The sequence below is a fragment of the Panthera tigris genome, chromosome A3 (genome assembly GCF_018350195.1).
Source record: "Panthera tigris isolate Pti1 chromosome A3, P.tigris_Pti1_mat1.1, whole genome shotgun sequence".
Classification (NCBI taxonomy): domain Eukaryota; kingdom Metazoa; phylum Chordata; class Mammalia; order Carnivora; family Felidae; genus Panthera; species Panthera tigris.
Window position 1 is genome coordinate 117,498,667 of NC_056662.1, and position 19,388 is coordinate 117,518,054.

At 45.1% G+C, this 19,388-nt stretch overlaps 1 protein-coding gene across 1 annotated transcript; it reads right to left on the minus strand.

Moving 5' to 3' along the window:
• Nucleotides 1-8,550: 8,550 nt before the first annotated feature.
• On the minus strand, nucleotides 8,551-19,184 carry GCKR (glucokinase regulator). The gene is given in 19 exon segments (XM_042979854.1): nucleotides 8,551-8,640; nucleotides 9,224-9,307; nucleotides 9,399-9,496; nucleotides 9,689-9,785; nucleotides 10,159-10,235; nucleotides 10,593-10,690; nucleotides 10,925-11,035; nucleotides 11,690-11,795; nucleotides 12,241-12,385; nucleotides 13,000-13,106; nucleotides 15,383-15,476; nucleotides 16,677-16,730; nucleotides 16,910-16,976; nucleotides 17,332-17,408; nucleotides 17,704-17,763; nucleotides 17,766-17,774; nucleotides 18,396-18,464; nucleotides 18,655-18,811; nucleotides 19,126-19,184. Coding segments are annotated over 19 exon segments (1,659 nt in total).
• Nucleotides 19,185-19,388: the final 204 nt, after the last annotated feature.

Consider the following 19,388-nt stretch of genomic DNA (forward strand, 5'->3'; position numbering starts at 1 on the left):
GCTGCCCTGACTGTTATGCTACAAACTTTGTAGGGTCAAAAACTTCCCCTCCCAACCTGTGGGAGGAGTCCCCCAAAAGATTGCAAGCAGCCTCCTTTAGAGACCACCTCACCCTGTCCATGACCCAAGACCCTGGCCCCCCCTAGAAAGAAAAGATCCCTGTAGCCTCAGGGCAGTTGCTACCTGGGGGCCTGCCTGCTCTCCCACCTTCAGCGTGTACTGTCCTTGATACGCTGCTTTGTGCTTGCTACTTTCCTTCTATCTTTATTCAAGCACAGATCCCCATGTAAATCTTTCGTGGGGATTCCAAGAACCAAGACCTCCATTCATGCAACACAGATTCTCCCACCTGTAACAACATGTATTCCATGTTGCTACTATTTTTCTCTTTCCATATGCTGTTCTTTGGAAGCAAGCCCCTATGTGTAGCCCACAGTGGGGATGGAGGGAGTGAGGGGTTGTTAAGCTTCATCTCTCGGAGTAGGGTATATCGACATGCATTATTTGGAATTCTTGTATAGGGAAGATTTGTTTCTTCCTCTTATTTATTCAATTATCTTGTTATATCCGAATGAACTCATGCATACTTATCTTGTACTTTGTGTTACAGTCCAATACTGTATTATTTATTCTGGTGCTCAAATTGTTCCAGCTTTGCCCATTGGGAGGCTCTCTTAGGTTGGGTCTTGTGTCCCTTTGATATGACCTCATCCTTTTGTTTTTATGAGCATTTCTTAACTTTCTGGCACTACAAGATGCTCCCGGCTCCCCTTCCTGTCTCTTCCACCCAAGTCATAGCACCACAGCCACTAGTTGACAGGTAAGCCCAGTTCTTCTCTCTTCCAAGATGGAAGCATTTCCCACTACCTAGATGCATGTAGTGCCTAGGATTTGACCCACTTGTCCATACCAGAGCTGAGTCTGGATTGGATCTTAGACATCTTGCTGTACTCATAGGGCCCATCCCTGGAGCCAGATTTGGGGCCCCTCTATCTCCTACCTGGTCCCAACATCTTCCTTCAGCCTTACTGTTCCATGTGCCCGGACCCAACCTGTCTAATATTCAAGACCATTCATGAAAGATCAGCTGATTTGGATGGAAGATCCTGGGCTTCACTTTTTAATATATTAAGTTTGAAGTACATGCAATAGCCGAATATCTTGTACCCTTTCTCTCTTACTTTTGATCCATCAAATGAGTGTAGCAGGAAATTGTTTCCTTCATCTTCCACAATCCAACCCCGTCTTCTGAACTGACCTTTAGTCATTTCAACAGAATTACTGCGTTGTGTTGATAATAGATTACTCTCTAGCTTTCTTACCCTCAGAAGTTTGCTTTCTCCAAAATAATGGTAAGTGTTGTTACCCAACCATTTGTCTCTGGGTAATTCTAAATTTTTTTTTATTAGTTTTCTTTATTTTTGAGAGGTGGAGGGGCAGAGAGAGAGGGAGACACAGAATCCGAAGCAGGCTCCAGGATCTGAGCTGTCAGCACAGAGCCTGATGTGGGGCCCCGACTCATGAACCGTGAGATCACGACCTGAGCCGAAGTCGGATACTCAACCGACTGAGCCACCCAGGCACCCCTGTCTCTGGATAATTCTAAAAAATATCTTTAAACCTCTTTAGTTCTGCCTTGAGGTCATATTCCATTGACAATGATCTGACTCTCTGATACTGGAACCACACAACAAGTACCAGTTTCCAAACATGCCCAGGTTTTCTTTGGATGTTCCTTCACTCCACCCCGACCTCCTTTTCCCCAAAATTTTCCTAACTGTTGGCCTACTCTGTAATCTCCCCCCCAAATAATTCTGGCAGCAATCTGTACCTAGCCTGCTGTTCTAATCTACTTCGACTCTCTCTGTCTTGTTTGGGAATTGCTCATATGTGCTTGTGAATTCCTAGCGGGTGGGGATTCAGACCGTAGCCATCTTTGTGACCTCCATAATGCCAGACTGCATCCAGCCTCTCCTCCACCTTGTTCATAACAGCTGAATATCATACACAACTGTACAAGAATTGAATTCACTCGCTATCTTTGTACCATCCAAGAACTTGGCAAGTAAAACAAAACAAAACAAAACAAAACAACCTCTGGACTTCTAGAACCGTCCTGCATCCAACCTTGGAGAAATATGACCTTACACCATATCCATTTCACATGTGGGAGTGAGGCTACTGCACATGTTGGCATCATCAACAGGATCATGGGGTACTCTGCCCTCTCCAGTGCTCGAAAGCAGGGTATCTTCTCTGACTTGACCCTGTTCACGGTGCCAAGAAGAGAGAGGAATTTACCCAATGAAAACACAAGGGAAAGAGTTCTGGGTAAAGAGAAGCAGAGAGCCTCTGAAGGACCCTTTCCTCACTTTATGCATCTTGAGCTGCAGACTTAGGAAGAAGCATTTGTGGAGAATGAAAACCAAAAGGATGACACTGAGAAGGCACCATGGGAGTGGTGGTTGAGGAAAGCGGTACCGGTTAAGGATCTAAGGTACAAGGTACATGTCGATGTACAACAGGAAAAGAGAGCTCAGATAGAGGCCCACAGATACTTCGAGGGCATTTATGGCTACCTTTAAAAGATTGATTACTTTATCCTAAAACCAAAATCTGGGTGCGCGTGGGTAGCTCAATCGGTTAGACGTCTGACTCACAGTTGCGTGAGTTCAAGCCCTGCATCAGGCTCTGTGCTGACAGGGCAGAGGCTGCTCGGATTCTCTCTCTCTCTCTCTCTGCTCCTGCCCCATTTGTGTGTGCTCTCTCTCTCTCTCTCAAAATAAATAAACTTAAAAAAAAAACAACAAATCTGGCTCTTAAAAGTCACCTTACTGCCTGAAAGTTCCAGTGAGCTTCAGAGGTTTTAGTTGGGTACTTCTCAGGCACAAGGGGGAGCCCACTGTCTACTATCAGTCTTATGCATAGCCACTGAAGAGCTGGTATGGGTCTGTGATGAGCAAGGGTGCCTTTGATTTGTCAAAACAGATGACAGCGGAGGTGTAAAACGGACAGACTGAGGTTTCCAGTGTCAGTTGCGTCCTGCCACCAAAGGCTGTTCAGCACCCCCAGGGTTCCTTATGTTCGTTCCCCTTACAAACTTGGACAGGGGATGCAACTCTCACTTCAGGGTCTAATGTGTGGATGTAGTTTTCATTCTAGTGACAAAGATCCTGTCACGCCTAACAGGGACTCTTTTTCTGAGTGGCCTATGTTGGGGGCACAACTTCTTCCCTTTTCCTCTGGAATTAGCTAAATTCCCACCTCTCCCCGTTTGTGTGATTCTATGCAGGAGCAGCGCGTACATGCACGTGCGTGCACATACGCACCTACATGTGTGTTGGGGGGTGGATACAGAGATGCTGGAGTAAGGTCTGGATTAGTGGCCAATGAAATGGGCTTGGGAGGCAGGGGGAAGTAAAGAAACAAACCTGCTGTTGAGACCAACCCATGCCACCCATCTTGTCCCACCTCTAATTTATTAACTCGGATCTACTGAGTTTGGAAGATTAACTTTCCAAAACAAGGCATTTAGTTTTATTTCTAGAATCAGAACATGCCAGTGAAAGCGGGGACCACTGGGTCAAAAGCAAGAACTACCCCCAAACTTTCCCCACCCTGGGCTGAGGGTGGCCCTGGGATTGGGCCTCTCCTCTCACCGCAAGTGCTGCTAGCCCAACAAGCCTCCGTGGGCTTCACTTCACTTGCCCAGAAACACCAGTTCACTGCAGGGCAGGCTCTAGGCTTGATGATGTTGGAAATCAACATTCTCACCAAGGGAAAACAGGAAGGAGAAGAAGACCGTATGTATATTCTCCTATGTGTATATATAAGTACATATGTGAAAAGAACATATACAGTTAACCCTCGAACAAGGGTTTGAACTGCACAGTTCCGCTTATATGTAGATTCTTTTCTTTAAATACACTGTGGTACTGTAAATGTATTTTCCATATGATTTTCTTAATATTCTTTTCTCTAGCTTACATTATTGTAAGAATACAGTATATAATATATATAACATAAAAATATGGGTTAATTGACTGTTTATATCATCAGCAAGGTTTCTGGTGAACAGTAGGCTATTAGTGAAAAGTTTCTGAGGAGTCAAAAGTTATATAGAGATTTTCAACTGCATGGGTTGTCAGTCCCTAACCCCCACATTGTTCAAGGGTCAACTGTATTTCCTTGTTCTTTCTACTGAAAAGGCCAAGAGACAAAGTCATCAGTAGCAGTGAGCCTACCCAGCACCTAGGTTTCTAAATACAGCAGTACCCACTTATCCACAGGATAAGTTCCAGACCCCCCAGTGGATGCCTGACACCATGGATAGTACTGAACCATATGCATACTATGTTTTTTCCTATACACACATACCTATGATAAAATTTAGTTTATACATTAGTCACAGTAAGAGATTAACAATAACTAATAACAAAATAGAACAATTGTAATATACTCTAATAAAAGTTATGTGAATGTGGTCTCCCTCTCTCTCTCAAAATATCTTACTGTACTATACTCATCCTTCCCCCTTCTTGTGACAATGTGAGATGATAAAATGGCTACGTGATGAGATGGAAAGAGGGGATCACACAGGCATTGTAACGTAGCGTTAGGCTACTACTGACCTCCTGGCAATCCATCAGCGGGATCATCTGCTTCTGAACTCTATTTGATTAGGGTAAAGGAAATGGTGGAAAGAAAAACCATGGAAAAGGGGGGACTGCTGTACCAATCCCCACTAACAACCACCAGGGCTCCTTGAAAATTACTGATTCCAGCCAGGGCTGGAACCAAGGAAAGTACAGGCTGAACCTGGGACATTTCTGTACTCCTACATAGATTGGGTACACAATTGTCCATACACACACACACATAAATAATAATTAAGAGATTTAGAAACTGAAGTGATTTCCAAAATGTCTTGTTAAGCAAAAACACAAGGCACAGAAGACTATAATATGCTACCCTTTGCATATGAGAAAGGTAATTTTTTTTTCCAAAAAGAAACATAGATGGGGAGCCTGGGTGGCTGAGTCGGTTAAGTGTCCGAATTCAGCTCAGATCATGATCTCACGACCTTTGAGTTTGAGCCCCGTGTCAGGCTCTGTGCTGACATAGCTCAGAGACTGGAACCTGCTTCGGATTCTGTGTCTCCCTCTCTCTCTCTGCCCCTCCCCCGCTCACACTCTGTCTCTATTTCTCTCTCTCTCTCAAAAAAATTTTTTTAAACAAAACACAGCAAAGAATGTTCAAACACTAATGGGGATATGTCACAAGGACACAGGGGCCAGCTTGAATAAACTCTCATTTTGAACATTAAAATCAATAATGACAGGAATGGATTAAAACACATTTAACAACAACAAAAAATTAATGAGTCCATACAGAGTCTAAACAAATATAGATGAGTGGGAAGAGAAGAGAACGATTTTCTTTCCAGAAGAATGTCAACTAATAAATGTAGAAATAAGGTTAGAAATAGAAAATCACCATTTTAAAACCACCATAGTAATAATTGATTCAACCAAGAATCACCAGTGCATGCTAAAACCATTGGGTGAAAGATTGCTAAGGAACAGGACACAAAGAAATCTGATACTACCTTGAGTAACTGATCAAACATAGCATCACCAATAAAGAGACTAACTGATATCAGGTGCTTCCTAATGTGATAGGCTGATAAAAGATATCAGTACTCCTATGCAGTACGCCTGCCAAAAAACTTCACCTGAATATAATGAAGAAACAGTCAGGCAAATCCAAGGTGAAGCACATTCTAAAATCAAATTGGTCCAGATTTCTATGCTATCAATGTCATAAGGGACACAAAAAGCAGCTAAAGAACTCACGTAGAATAAAGGAAACTAAAGAGACCTGATGACTAAATGCAGTGCATTATCTCTGATTGAATCCTAGGCCTGTAAATAAAAACAATACAGGGAGAATTGGGGAAGTTTTAATACAGTCTGCATGTTAGATAATAGTATTCACTGTCATTTTCCTGAGTGTGATAATTATATTGCAGTTACGTATGCAAATGTCCTTGTTCTTAGGGGACACAGTAATTTATGTCAATTGTCATCATATCTCCAAGTATCTTTTAAATAATTCAGAGGAAAAGAGGGATGAAACAGATGTGGTAAATGTTAAAGACTGGTTAATCTAGGGAAAAGTGTATGGGTGTTCACAGTCCTATTTTTGCAATTTTTCTGTAGGGTGGAAAATTTTCAAAATAAAAGTGTGGGAGGAAAAAATGTGTGGGAGTTTACATCAAAAATATTTCTGCAACTAAAGATTTACTAATGGAAACCTCCTTATTTCAAACAATTGCTATACATTTAGAAAGATACAAACTGGATTCAAGCAAAAGACAGAAGCCATAGACACGCACACAAAATATTGCTAGATGTGACTATCTAAAAATTTAAATCATCTCTACATCAAAAACATAGAAATAAAAAATAGTAATAAACTAGGGGAAAATATAGAACAGGAAAAAATGGCTGCTATCCTTGCTATATACACTCCCTCTTATAATTAGTAAGAAAAATAGACACTTCTAAAAGAATGGGTGAATATTCCCAAAAGGTATGAAGAAGTCATTCAAAAAAGAAAAAAAATTCAATGGCCAATATATACTTTTTTTTTTTTTTTTTTTTTTTTGAGACAGAGACAGACAGAGAGCAAGCAGGGAAGGACAAAGAGAGAGAAAGAGAGACAGAATCCCCAGCAGGATCCCCACCGGCAGCACAGAGCCTGACACGGGACTAGAACCTAAGAACCATGAGTTCATGACCCCAGCGCAAATCAAGACTCAGAAGCTCAACTGACTGAGTCCCCCAGGAGCCCTTTAATCTTTTTTTTTTAATATAATTTATTGTCAAATTGGCTTACATACAACACCCAGAGCTCATCCCAACAAGTGCCCTCTTCAATGCCCATCACACACTTTTCCATAGTCATCAAAGGAATGTGAATTAAAACAACACTGAGTGCTTTTTGTTCTGTTTCGCTTTCTTTGCTGATTAGTGAAGATTAAAAAGAACAATGCTACCCAGTATTCAAAGGGTATGGGGGAACAAGCAATTTTCTACTTTGTTTACAAACCTTTTACATCACTTTGACAACCTGTATCCAAAAACCTTGGAGCGCCTGGGTGGCTCAGTCGGTTATGCATCTGACCCTGGCTCAGGTCATGATCTTGAGGAGGTCCAAGAGCTCGAGCCCCATGGAGCCCCAAGTCGAGCCTGGGGTCAGGCCCTGTGCTGACAGCTCAGTGTCTGGTGCCTGCTTCAGATTCTGTCTCCCTCTCTCTCCGCCCCTCCCCTGCTTGTGCTCTCTCTCTCAAAAAATAAACATTAAAAAAAATTTAATTAAAAAAAAAGCCTTAACATCTTACACACCTTTTGGCCCAGTGATTCCACTTTTGACGTTCATCCCAGGGCTTATCCTCACGAAACAGTCAAATACATGTAGAAGGATGTTCAGTGCAGTATTTTGTTTAAAGCCATGATATGGAAACTATCTACAATGTCTAACAATGGAGGGAAAAGTGAACAAATTATGGTACATCCATACAGCAGGATACTACATCAACATTAAAAACAATGATGTGGATATAATTGTGCAGAAAGGTGCTCATAATTTTCAATGAAGAGAAGCAAGTTAAAAACAGCATGTCAAATATGGTCCTATTTTTGTATAAATATACTTACATTTGCATAAAAAGTCTAGAGGGACATTCTCCATAATTTGTCTAAGTGGTTTTTGGGAAGAAGGCTGTTACGGATACTTTTATCCTTCTTTTGATTTCTGTATTCTCTAAAGTTTTTACAATGAAAATATTGCTATTTTAATTACAATTCTCTTTAAAAATACAGATATCTTTCAAAAGATCACAGGTTAACACTCTCTACTGTATCCCCTAACCCTGGAATAGTACCTGGCATGTGATATGTGTATAAAAAATATTTGTTGAATGAAGAGTAAAAGAATCTGGCTCAACTCACGGGTATGGCCAAAGTGTATATTGTACAGCGAAACCAACCGCGGACTTAGAGTCACAAGGCTGGGGTTTCAGTCCTGACTCCGCTTTAGTTGTGTGGCCATGATTACAATCCCTTAATCTCTTAGTTTCAACTTCCTTATTTGAGACATGGGGGACATTAAACATACATCCTTTAGGAGACTGTTATAAGAACTGATATTATAAATGAAATACTTTGCAAAGTGCAGAGGCCTACATGTGTATTAGGTATGATGACTGTATAATAAACCGTGTAAGTGTGGAGAGGTATATCACATAAAGGAGGAGCCTAGACAATGTGGGTTTAATCAGAGAAGACTTCTTAGAAGATGTGAGATCTCAAAGGAGACAATGAATGTGGAAGGTATGCCAAAAAGTAAAGATGTGACAAATGAACAGCATTTGGAAGGGAAGATAAAGATACATGTTGGAAGCAGCATGGATCCCCTGGCTCAGGGGGAGAGGGGCTTCTGGTGAGCTCTGAGTACAGGTAAGGCAACATTCCAGCTGTTGTCTGCTCAAGTTAGGAAACTTCCTGGAGGAGGTGATCTGAATAATGGATGAGACCATGGCTCTCTAGGGCAAACCTTCAGGGCTCTCGTTGGGCCCTGTGGATGGTAAACAGGTATTGAGTGAGAAAATTGAGGGCTAGAGATGTAAAACTGCTTTCTTTCTTGGGCCACAAAGCACAGCTGAACTGACACCCAGATGTCCTGATGTCCACTTCAAACTCTAAACTGCAAAGCGCACCCAGGGTGATTATTATTTCTGTGGTTATCATCATGGGTGTACCAGATTATAATTTTACTGGTAAATAGGATCCGTATCAATGTAATATTGCCTGCAGTGAATTCAGCATAGTAAACTTGCAAACCTATACCATAAAGACTTTTGTATAGTGAGGATGACTATGGTATTGACAGTGAACCTGTAACAAAGGACCAATGAGTATCTGTCAAGTGACTGGTGGTCTGGCCTTTTTTGCATTTTTCTTTTTTGAATCTTTCTGGAGAAAACTGAGCCACTGCCTTGGAAACTCTGACCAGTGACCTGGTAGCCCAAGAACTTGCCCAGCTGGCTTTGTGGAAGTCCAACAAAGCTTTCTACCCACTAGCCTTGAGTTTTCTAATTTCTGGAATCCCTCCTCCTCTGAGTTCTTTTCTATAGACAACACTTTCTCATGCTCCATACCTGGATAAAGTGCCCTTCATATTCGAAGAAAAGCAGTGGCCACTTGATACTGATGATGGAGGGGAAGAGTTTCTTCAGAGGGGTCTGGAGAAAGAAAGAGGAACAGAAGAAGATCTCCAGGAAGGCCTTGCTGTAAGTGCCACCCAAGGTTCCCTCCTAAAGGCTGGACCCTCACCGGCAGGGACTGCCCCACAGTGCTATGTGCCAAGGCCTGGATGTTGGCGGTCTTCTCTCTCACCTGCTCCACCAGCGTCTGCACCTCCATGAGGTTGTCTAGAAGGGGAGGGCACCGGAGTTGAAAGGCTGGCTGTTCAGCTGTTCTTCCCGTTACCCTGGGGTCCAGTCAGGACATATGCCCCTGTCCCTGCCTCTGAGCAAGTGCCTTAAGACCCAGAAAAACGACAGTTCCTGAGTCACTCCACTGCCTCCATCTACTCACCCCACTGTTCCCATCTTCCCTCTTACCATCCAGGGTAAAAATGAAGACCACAGTGTCAATTTCTGTGAGGGATGGCAAGATGGAAGTCAGGAAGTCCTCCTGGGAGAAGGAGAACTGGGGACCCTGTGCAGAGGAAGATGAGAGTTCCCCCCACGAAAAACTCCAGCACATTGGCTTGGAGACTGCAGAGAGCCTCAGAGGACCTTTAATACAGTGTTCTTGTATATAGATGAAAGGTTCAAGGAGGTAGTGTTTTGCCCAAGATGATGCAGCAAGTTGAGGGAAGAGCATGGGACTAGAGCCAGCTTTAGAGGGCGAATCCAGAGCCTTCCACCATCCCTTTGTTTCCCCAAAGACTCCTGACCTCTAACCCATATTCTCTTCTCTGGATGACTACCATGTTGTACTCCCCGACCTGTCTCCACCATTCCTTACTTCCCACTCCCTGCTCACCAGTCACCTTCACAACCTCTCCCACATCCCATCATCCTCCCACCTGGTTGATGAGCTCAGCCTTCTGGTTAAACATATCACTGTGATCACCAATGAGAAAGCCACGGACATCTCGGAAATCTGGAAAGTTTAAGGACGGAGAGAGGAGTAATGGGCTTTATGGGAAAGAAAGGTTCCAGACTTGGGGCAGGGGGGCGCAGATGTTAATGGGGCTTGGAGAAAAGTGGCAAGTGGGGTGTAGGATGAGGTGTAGCACACATGAGAGGCCACAACTAAAGCAGGGCTGGGAACTGAGGGACCAAGGCCGGAGTAGGGGTTCAAAGGAAAGAGTATTTGACTGAAATGCCTATTCAGATAGAAAAGAATGGACATTGAATGAGGAACCCTCATGGGTTGGGAGTAGGAAAGTGTTTCGATAGCAGACCAACTGGTTTGCATCAGGAGGAACCAGGAAGAGAGTCTGGCCTGGGGTTCCACCAGCACCAAAGGTGTGGATGCACTCCACTCCATCCATGATGGCAATGATGCCAAGGGTCTGCCAACCAACAAGGTACACTCAGCCTTTTTTCTCCAGGCTGAGAATGGGCCAGAGGTCAAGACATGAGAGATCACAATAAAAAAAAAAAAAGAAAGAAAGAAAAAGCCAGGGATCAGAGAAAGATGCGTATGTCAGAGCACAGGACTAAACCAACAGAAAGCCTGCCATGACCCTCCACCATGCAGATCTGCTACCCTCACCATGTTAACATGTGTTCCAAGGACATTCCCCACCCACACCACTTCCCCCCTCCAAACACATTTCCACACACCTGGTGCTGGCTTGCTTCATCAGGGTGGCGCTCTTAGGGCTTTGGCTATAGGTCACCTGATGAGACCGCTCAAATGTCCGCAGGATTTCCAGAAGGCATCTGGGAGAAAGGCTAGCAGTTCCCAGGGTGGGCCCAGTGCCCCCTCAGAAAGTATGAGTATCACCCCTGCCCAGGGGAAGGCACAATTCCCTTAAAACTAAGTTCTACTGGCCCTTCATGGAAGTGCAGTGAGTGGACCCCGACAGCATTCCAGAAGGGCAGAAAAAGTTTCAGTGAGCAGAAAACAAAGACCAGACAGAAGGACAAGGACATGGGAGAAGGATAGGATCAGAGTTGGTGAGAAGGTAGGTGGAGAGTCTGGGAGCCAGGCCAGAAGCCCTGGTAAGGGAAGAAGCCCCCAGCAGAATGAGCTCTTCCTGCCTGATCTGGACCATCCCTAAGTCACAGACTCTCCGAAGCTAGGTTAGTTTTGGATGTCCCAGGTGGGTTCAGGGATTAGGTACTCCAGGTGGGCACAGGGATTAGTGGGCCCTGAGGAATCCAGGGTCCACTGGAAACAATCGAGACTCTAGGACTGCGTGGTAGGAACAGTGGCATCACCAGGCCAGCTCTTTTCCCACGGGAGGAGCGGTGGCGCCTCTCACCCTTGCTGCCACTAACCAGTCTCTGAGTCCGGACCTGCCACCCCCCAACCTGTACCATCCCACTCCCTGCCTGACTCTGAGCTTTCTCTTGTTCAGATCTTCCCTACCTCTCTGACGCTGCAATGCCCCCTGGTCCACAGTCTTGTGCGCTGCCAGTAACAGGGTTTCCAACAGGATCTTGGTAGCGTTTCTACCTTTCATCCAGGATGATCCACTGAGGCCCGGGGCTGAGGAGGTGATGACACCCAGGAGGAATTGGGGAGGAAGGAGAATCCCCGAGCTCACTAGTTAGTGATCACTGGGCTCGCAGTCTGGTTAGTGACTCCCAGGCATGTGCTCTAGTTAGTGGCCCTTGGGCATGGAGTCTAGGTAGTGACTCTTGGGCATGCAGTCTGGTTAGAGGCCACTCGGCATGCATATGGCAGTACTGGTGGTGCTCAGTATGCTATGAGGAGTGCTGGGTTGAGGGCTTAACTGAGAGAAGGAGAAGAGAGAAGGGGCCACCTCTGGTCATTTCTATGGTACATCCAGGACTCTGAGGAGGAAGCCACAGGGACTGGATGTCCTGCTAGCTGGAGATAAGCGTTTTTCACTGAGGGTCTTTTTTTCCCCCCAAGAACTTTCTCCCCACTCAAGGCCCCATTTTTTAAAGAGCAGTTTTTCAATGCAAACACCACATTTCATGTTCTTTGGACAGATCAATGAAGCAGCCATTGTAATGGTCCAGGTAGGTAACACGACACACCAAACATAAAGAGATTATTGCAAAAAGCAGGACAAAGGCAGTGTCTGAGAAAAGGAGATTAAAAGCAATCAACTGCAGGCAGGAGAGGGGAGCGCCTGAGAGATGAAAGATATGGCACTCACATGTGACGTGGGGTTCCTGCCTTCCCATCTCACCAAAGGAAGAGCAAGGAGAATGTCACAGCCGTGCCCGTCACAGGCAGGGAGGGGCAGTGACAGCGATTCAGCCAAGGCTCCTGCCAAGTCAAAGTGAGTATAGACGATGCCGGTGCCATGCATCCTCGATGCAGAGAAAAAGGCACAGGAGCACAGGAGGCTTGGAAGGCCCACTCAGTTTTGGAGAAGATTAGAAAGCAGAAGAATGAAACTGAATGCCATATTTTTTAAAGCCCATCTTTGAAATTAAAACACAAAAGAACAACTCTTTCTACTGATAGATGAAGAAGAGGTTCTTCAAACAGGAAACTGCCCTAGATGGCTTAGGTATTTGATGATGACTGATTTAAGAGGCAGGGTCAGGATGGAAACACATCTTAAGGTGAACAAGGAAAGGGGAAAATAGGATTTGCTTTACAACATTTTAGTTGACACACAACGCCAGGAATTCAGACCAGATGTAACAACCTAAAATTGGAGGCATTTGGGAAGTGGCAAGCATTCCCTAGGTGGGGGTGGGGAGGATCCTACCCCAATTGCAGGATTGAGCACAAAAGCTTCCTGTTTCTCTTGCAGTTTCTGCATCCGTTCTGCTACTTGTCAGAATGTCGAACGCCAGTCTTCAATGGGGTCATTTCCGGGGCCCACAGAGAGACAGAGGTGGGGAGATTATCTGTGAGGATCTCAACGAAGGGCTTCAGATGGGAATCAGGATCAAAGACCACATTGAGATTGGGGTCCAAGGACAACAACCTCCTAGAGAGGTGTGCTTTAGAGCTCTTAGGGGCGCTGTGTCCCTGAACCCCAAGGACAAGGGTTTGTAAAACATTCAGCGATTTAATCCCAGAGCATAGCCAACTCTCAAACCTAAAACTCCAGCCTGAGACCAGAACTTTCTTGTATCCTGGTCCTTGCACATGTTCCACTGTCATGACCATACTACCCACACTCTCTGTAGGCCCCTGGAGGAGTACCTATCATCAGAATGTCAAAATTGCCACCTTATTTTCAGTCGTAGGGTCCATCAGAAGCCCTTCCCATTTCCGGAAATATATTTGGGAAATCTCCCCAAATAGCAAACCCCTCACTACCTGAGGGACAAGACAACAGTTCCTCCTGAAGGAACCCAATTACAAGGTATGAGGCATAGCACCTAACAGTTGGCAAACATACCTTTAATAAATGAATCCTGAAGAAAACAATGTGCTAGTGGGACAAGAGTAACAATCTTGTTGGCTGCGTAGGTGTAACCATGGAATCTCTGAAGAATGGGGATCTTCTGTAGTTGATCTCTGCTTGTCAATTCTGCTAGGGGATAATTAGCAAATCACCTATTGTGGCAGGAGCTCAAAGAGTTACCTTTGAGTTCTCCCTAACCTCCCCTTATCATCCCATCCCTGCAAAAGTTCTACCCCTTCTTGAACTATTTTTACATTTTTTCATCTGTATTTCTTCGAGGGCAAACAAGTTTCACATATTACATACCCATTGTGTTAAGTGTTTCCTATCATGTGTCCTCAAACTACTTCTGAAACTCCTCTCCCAGAGAGAGGAGACAGTGTTCACTGGGTGGTTTAAAACCGAGATTCTTAAACTTGGCTAGTCATCAAAATCACCTGGGGAGTTTTGTTTGTTTGTTTTTTAAACTACCCATTTCTGAGTACCACGCCCACCCTGAGAATCAGCTTCAGGAGTTCTGGAAAGGAGCCCGAAAATCTGTATTTTTAAAATGCTTCCCAGACGATTCTGAAGATCAGCCAAGTTTGGGAGCCACTGATTTAAGGAACAACTGGAAGATCTCCACGCCTACATTGTTTGAAATCCTTCATTTCACTTAGTCACAGTGCCTGAAATTAGCATCATTTGCCGCAGATACATTTTTGGTGAAGGAGAGTCCTCCATTAAAAGGATCAGGGTTAAAAGTATCTCAGACTCATTTATATGTTCATACGAACTACACTACAAGCCTGGAATCTAGGAGTTGAGAAAAGGGCCTCAGAAAGAACCCAGCTGTCCCTCCCTCCAAGACCACCGTTGAATGTGCAAAGCTGCTTTTGAGGAATCAACAAGCCTTCTCTGGAATGCTCCAGAGAAGGAAGCCTTCAGCTTCATCAGGGCGTCCACTCCAAAGGTTAATTTACAGAGTTCCCCAAACCTGCCTGTGCACCAAAATCTCCAGGGATGTTTTTAAAAAATAGATATTTCGGGGCCTTACCCCAAACCAACAACATCAGAGCTCTCACACAAGGGGCTAAGAATCTACTTTCTTAATCCTTTAACACTGTCAAGGCAGCACATTCACAGAACCACCTGAGCACTATTGGTTTCCTATGCTGACCTTCTCTGAGATCAAAGTGACCATTCACCTAGAGAATAAGAGGGAGGTGATTTGGTGGCACAGAGTTCTCAGGAAAGGGGAACCGGGTGAGGGATTTGAGTAGCCAGAGGGGACTGAAGGGGTGCCCAGAATGACAAAAGAGAATGGATGCTAAAATAAGGGAGCTGGGCAAAGGGAGTCAGTACCCAACACTCCTTTGAAAAGACACTTGAAAGAAAGTACAGAACTTTGTGGTACGCATTTCCCTGACCCTATTCTATCTTCTAGCCCTTGTTTTCCTTGTCTCTTCCCTCCCTGTTTTGAATGCATCCTTTATTGGATTTTATGTGGTCTTTGTAAGCTGCTTTTAATCTTTTCTGAAACAAGAGAATAAATCAACCAACTGACCAAAACCACAAAAATAAAAACCAAAATTCATAAGCTTAGGGACAGTCTATATTTACTTTAATATTCTGAGATGTGATTAATGAGACCTTAAAAACCATGCCCTCACCTTTGTGGATTTTGGCAGGGTTCCTCTCCGCCTCCCCCTGGGGGGGTTGGCCAATCATCACCTTTCATCACGGAAGGCTCACTTGGCCATGTTCACGGGGTTGAAACCGACCAGGACTGGCAAGAAGATGGTTGGGTTATCCATGCAGTAGTCCATCTGGCCCGCCACAAAGGGGGCCTGATGGTAGGGAGAGAAAAATAGGCATGATGAGACGGGTTACTCTAGTGTTGCCCAAGGCCCATGTGCATCAGAATCCCCCAGAATGCTTGTTAGAAACGCATATTCCCAGGCCCAGTTAAGATCTACTGGATCCACATTTGAAGGGAAAGCCCAGGGCCTGTATTTTTTTTTTTTTCAACGTTTATTTATTTTTGGGACAGAGAGAGACAGAGCATGAATGGGGGAGGGACAGAGAGAGAGGGAGACACAGAATCGGAAACAGGCTCCAGGCTCTGAGCCATCAGCCCAGAGCCTGACGCGGGGCTCGAACTCACGGACCGTGAGATCGTGACCTGGCTGAAGTCGGACGCTTAACCGACTGCGCCACCCAGGCGCCCCGAGGGCCTGTATTTTTAACAAGATCCCCCAAGGATGTCCTCTGCATGGTAAATTTTGAAAACTACTCAACTAAATTGTATGCTCCTTAAGCTCAGTGTCCTGCCCTCCTTGTGTGCCTCCTTCCACATCGGGCATCGCTGAACTCGTTTCTGTTTAGTGAATTGTTAGAATCAGCTGCAGTTGTGAGGGAAAATTTGGGTCACCTAGTCCAGTGCTTCTCAAACAGGCTACCTGGGAATCTTGTTAAAATGCAGAGTCAGACGCAGTAGGTCTGGGGTGGGACCTGAGATTCTGCATTTCTAGCAAATCCCAGGAGATACTAATGTCGCTGTGTGAAGACCATACTTAAGTAGCAAGGGACTGGTCCAGGGGTCAGCTCTTTCTGTAAAGAGTGAGAGAGTAAGTATTTTAGGCTTTGTGGGCCCTATGATCTCTGTGCAATACTCAACCCTACCGTTGTAGGGTGAAGTAGTCATAGATATTACGTAAACACAAACAGCTGTGTTTCAGTAAAACTTTACTTACAAAAACAAGCAGTGGCAGGATTGACCTGCCAGGGTAGTCTGCTGACCCTGGGACTAGTCCATCTATCTTGGTTATTGAACGGATTGATATACAAGTATTCTGAAATAGGATCCTTTTCCCATTGTCCCACATTCATACAACTGGGTCTTAATTAGTGAGAGTAAAATCAAAATTCCTTATGCAAACCCTCTCTGTTGTCTAGCACCCACTTCATCAATCTATTTTCCATGCTATTCTATTCCCACTTCCTTTCTCCCCATAGGATAGATCCACCCAGCCTGTCTTCACACCCACAAAGAGTCCCACCGAAATGCCAGTGACAATCACCCTCTTCTTCCCAGCAGCCACCTAGGAGAGGAGGATGGGTGAAGCAGTGCCACCAGGAGGATTCTAGGATGCAAACCTATCAGGTGGGAATGTCAGGGGCAGGACTGGGGAAGGGAATGGGCTTTGGCTAGATAGGGGCTTTCGTGTCATCATGAGAAGGAACAGAGGTCTCTGGTTGATTCTTAGTGGAAGACACAGACCTTCTTTAGTTCCTCAATCCCGTGCAGAGCACTATCTTCTGCCCCCTCCCTAGATGCCACCACAGGCCTAAGAGGACAGACTCAAGGTCAGTGGCACTGGTTTGGAAGTAGAAGCCTATGGTATATTAGGGCAGGCTGCTTTGAGAGAAGGGAATGAAGGGAAAGCTACCATTGACTGAACACCTACTCTTTGCTTGGCACCATAACAGATACTCTATAGGGCTGAAAAACTCAAATACCTACAAAGGCAAGTCATATAATTTAAGTATGTGAAGGCAATAAGTGTAAGGCAATAAGAAACAATGGGGACCAAAGCAAACTGGATACAATCTCCATCTAAAAGCCTTAAAATTAAATTTCTAAAAAACACTATCCAGGCCAAGCAAAATATTCATAGACCAACATAGACCAATTTGGCTTACCTGTCACCTCCTGCAATGAGGTAGGTATAAAGAGGTTTCTGTCCTAAACCTTTCTGACAAAGCAAAGGAGCAATTATCTTGGATTTTCGACACCTAGAGAGTAGAGACTGTGTGAGGATTCTCTCAGGTCAGTGCTTAAGCCAGTACTGCCTGGAAGCTGGCACTTAAAACGCTACTTGCAGATGATTGATTGGGGGTGGGGGGAATGGGCTGTAGAGACAGAAGATATGGGGCTCCATATGGGGTGAGATCCAGCTTGGAAGAGAGGGAGCTAGAGGGGTCCACCTAGGAGCTTAGCTATGATTAGCTTTGTGGTCCTGAGGGTCACCCCAAGAAGGCAGGGGGAGGAAAATCAGGGATAGGGGCACTCACCGACATGAGGAATGCCATCCTGCCAGAGGTGCCCCCTCCACTCAACACCACCAGCCCCCCCCCTCAGGCTCCTGAGAAAGGAAAAATGCCTATGTCGCCATGGCCTAGCTCAGGTTGGGGAAGCATGTTCTTTTCTTTGTCAGTAGCAGAACAGGAATTAGGGAGTCTTCTTAAGCCTCTTATGACAAAAGTGAACAGAACATAAGCAGTACGATGTGGCAGAAAAAATCCTGGATTTGAGAAAGAAACTTCAGTCTGCTCCTAACTCTGGCTTAGCTACTTATTCAAACCCTTACTTATTCCAGAAAGGACCGAGCAGCTTGGTCATCAACCAATCAATCAATCAGTAACGCAGCGCTACCCAGCAATTATTAGCTGGATATATTTGGGCAAGCTACTGTGATTTTGTTTTCCTATCTGGAAAAAAAAAGGAGACAATCACACTAATTTCACAGGTTTTTGCAAAGGTGATGAGTGTGAAAGTACATGGTCAATTATAAAGTATTATGCAGATAATAGTTATTTTAATTACTGTGGATTAATAACATGACAATAAAGATCTCAGGGGGAGGACTGGGAGAAAGGAGAACTGAGATCTAGCAAAATGAGAAGTGGAGGCCAAAAAAAAAAAAAAAAAAAGAGAAAGGTGGAGAGAACAGAAGTTCAGGTGGGAGCAGATGAAGAGTCAGTACCTTCAGCACTTCCTGAACTTTTCCAGCCACTTGTACCATGGTGGTCAGAATTGATTCACTATACAGTCGCTATAGGGAACACGCAGGAATCAGAAGCCAAGAAAAAGAGAATGGATTGGGATGGGGGAGAATGAATGTTGCGGTGGAGGGGCTCTCAGGGTTTCAAATATTAAGGACTATGGTCTCAGAGAGCAGAGGTTAAGGTGCGGTTGGGGTTGGTATCTCTATTTTCAGTGTCCAGGGAATGGGTCTGGGTCACCTGGTACGTGGGCATGACTTGCCCCTTCTCCTGGAAGATCTCAGCATCACATTGCCCCAGCAATCGAACAATTTGTTCAGCATCTGCTCTGTCCAGGTCCTGGGTCAGTGGGTTTGACTTCTCTGTGGCTGGCAGGGGCTGCCTCATACCCAGACAACTAGAGGGAAGGGGGCACAAAGATACAGGCAGGAAGCCGAAGCCTCATTCATACCTGCTGATCCGGAGGTGGGAGTGGCAGCAGGCGCAGTACTTGGACACAGACACACACACACACACACACACACACACACACACACACCACCCAAGGATTTAGCCTGCACTTGGTACTCTGGGCCTATAAGGGAAAGAAGATCAGGAAGGAAGATGGGAAGGAGGAGGAAGAGAACAGAAACCAAGGGTGGAGGAAAGTCCAGAAAAGAAATGATTCTAGGAATCAATGCAGAAGACCAACATGGAGAAGGGGGTCTCAACTCCCACTTGCCAGGCTCTGGGGTCTCAATCACATGTTGAAACTGTTTTGTGCCCGGCATGGTTGCACGCTGTGGACACCCTGTCATACCTGCCTCTTCAGCCACGCAAATCTTTCTGTCACACTAACTCGGCTTCCAGCTGGCAGGGCCTTATCTGAGCCACAGTGATGATTAACCCAAGTACCCTGGCCTCTCTGAGTACCACCCCCTCTGAGCACCTCTTCCTGCACCCTTTCCTGGTCAGTAGGCCCCCAGCCCACTCGT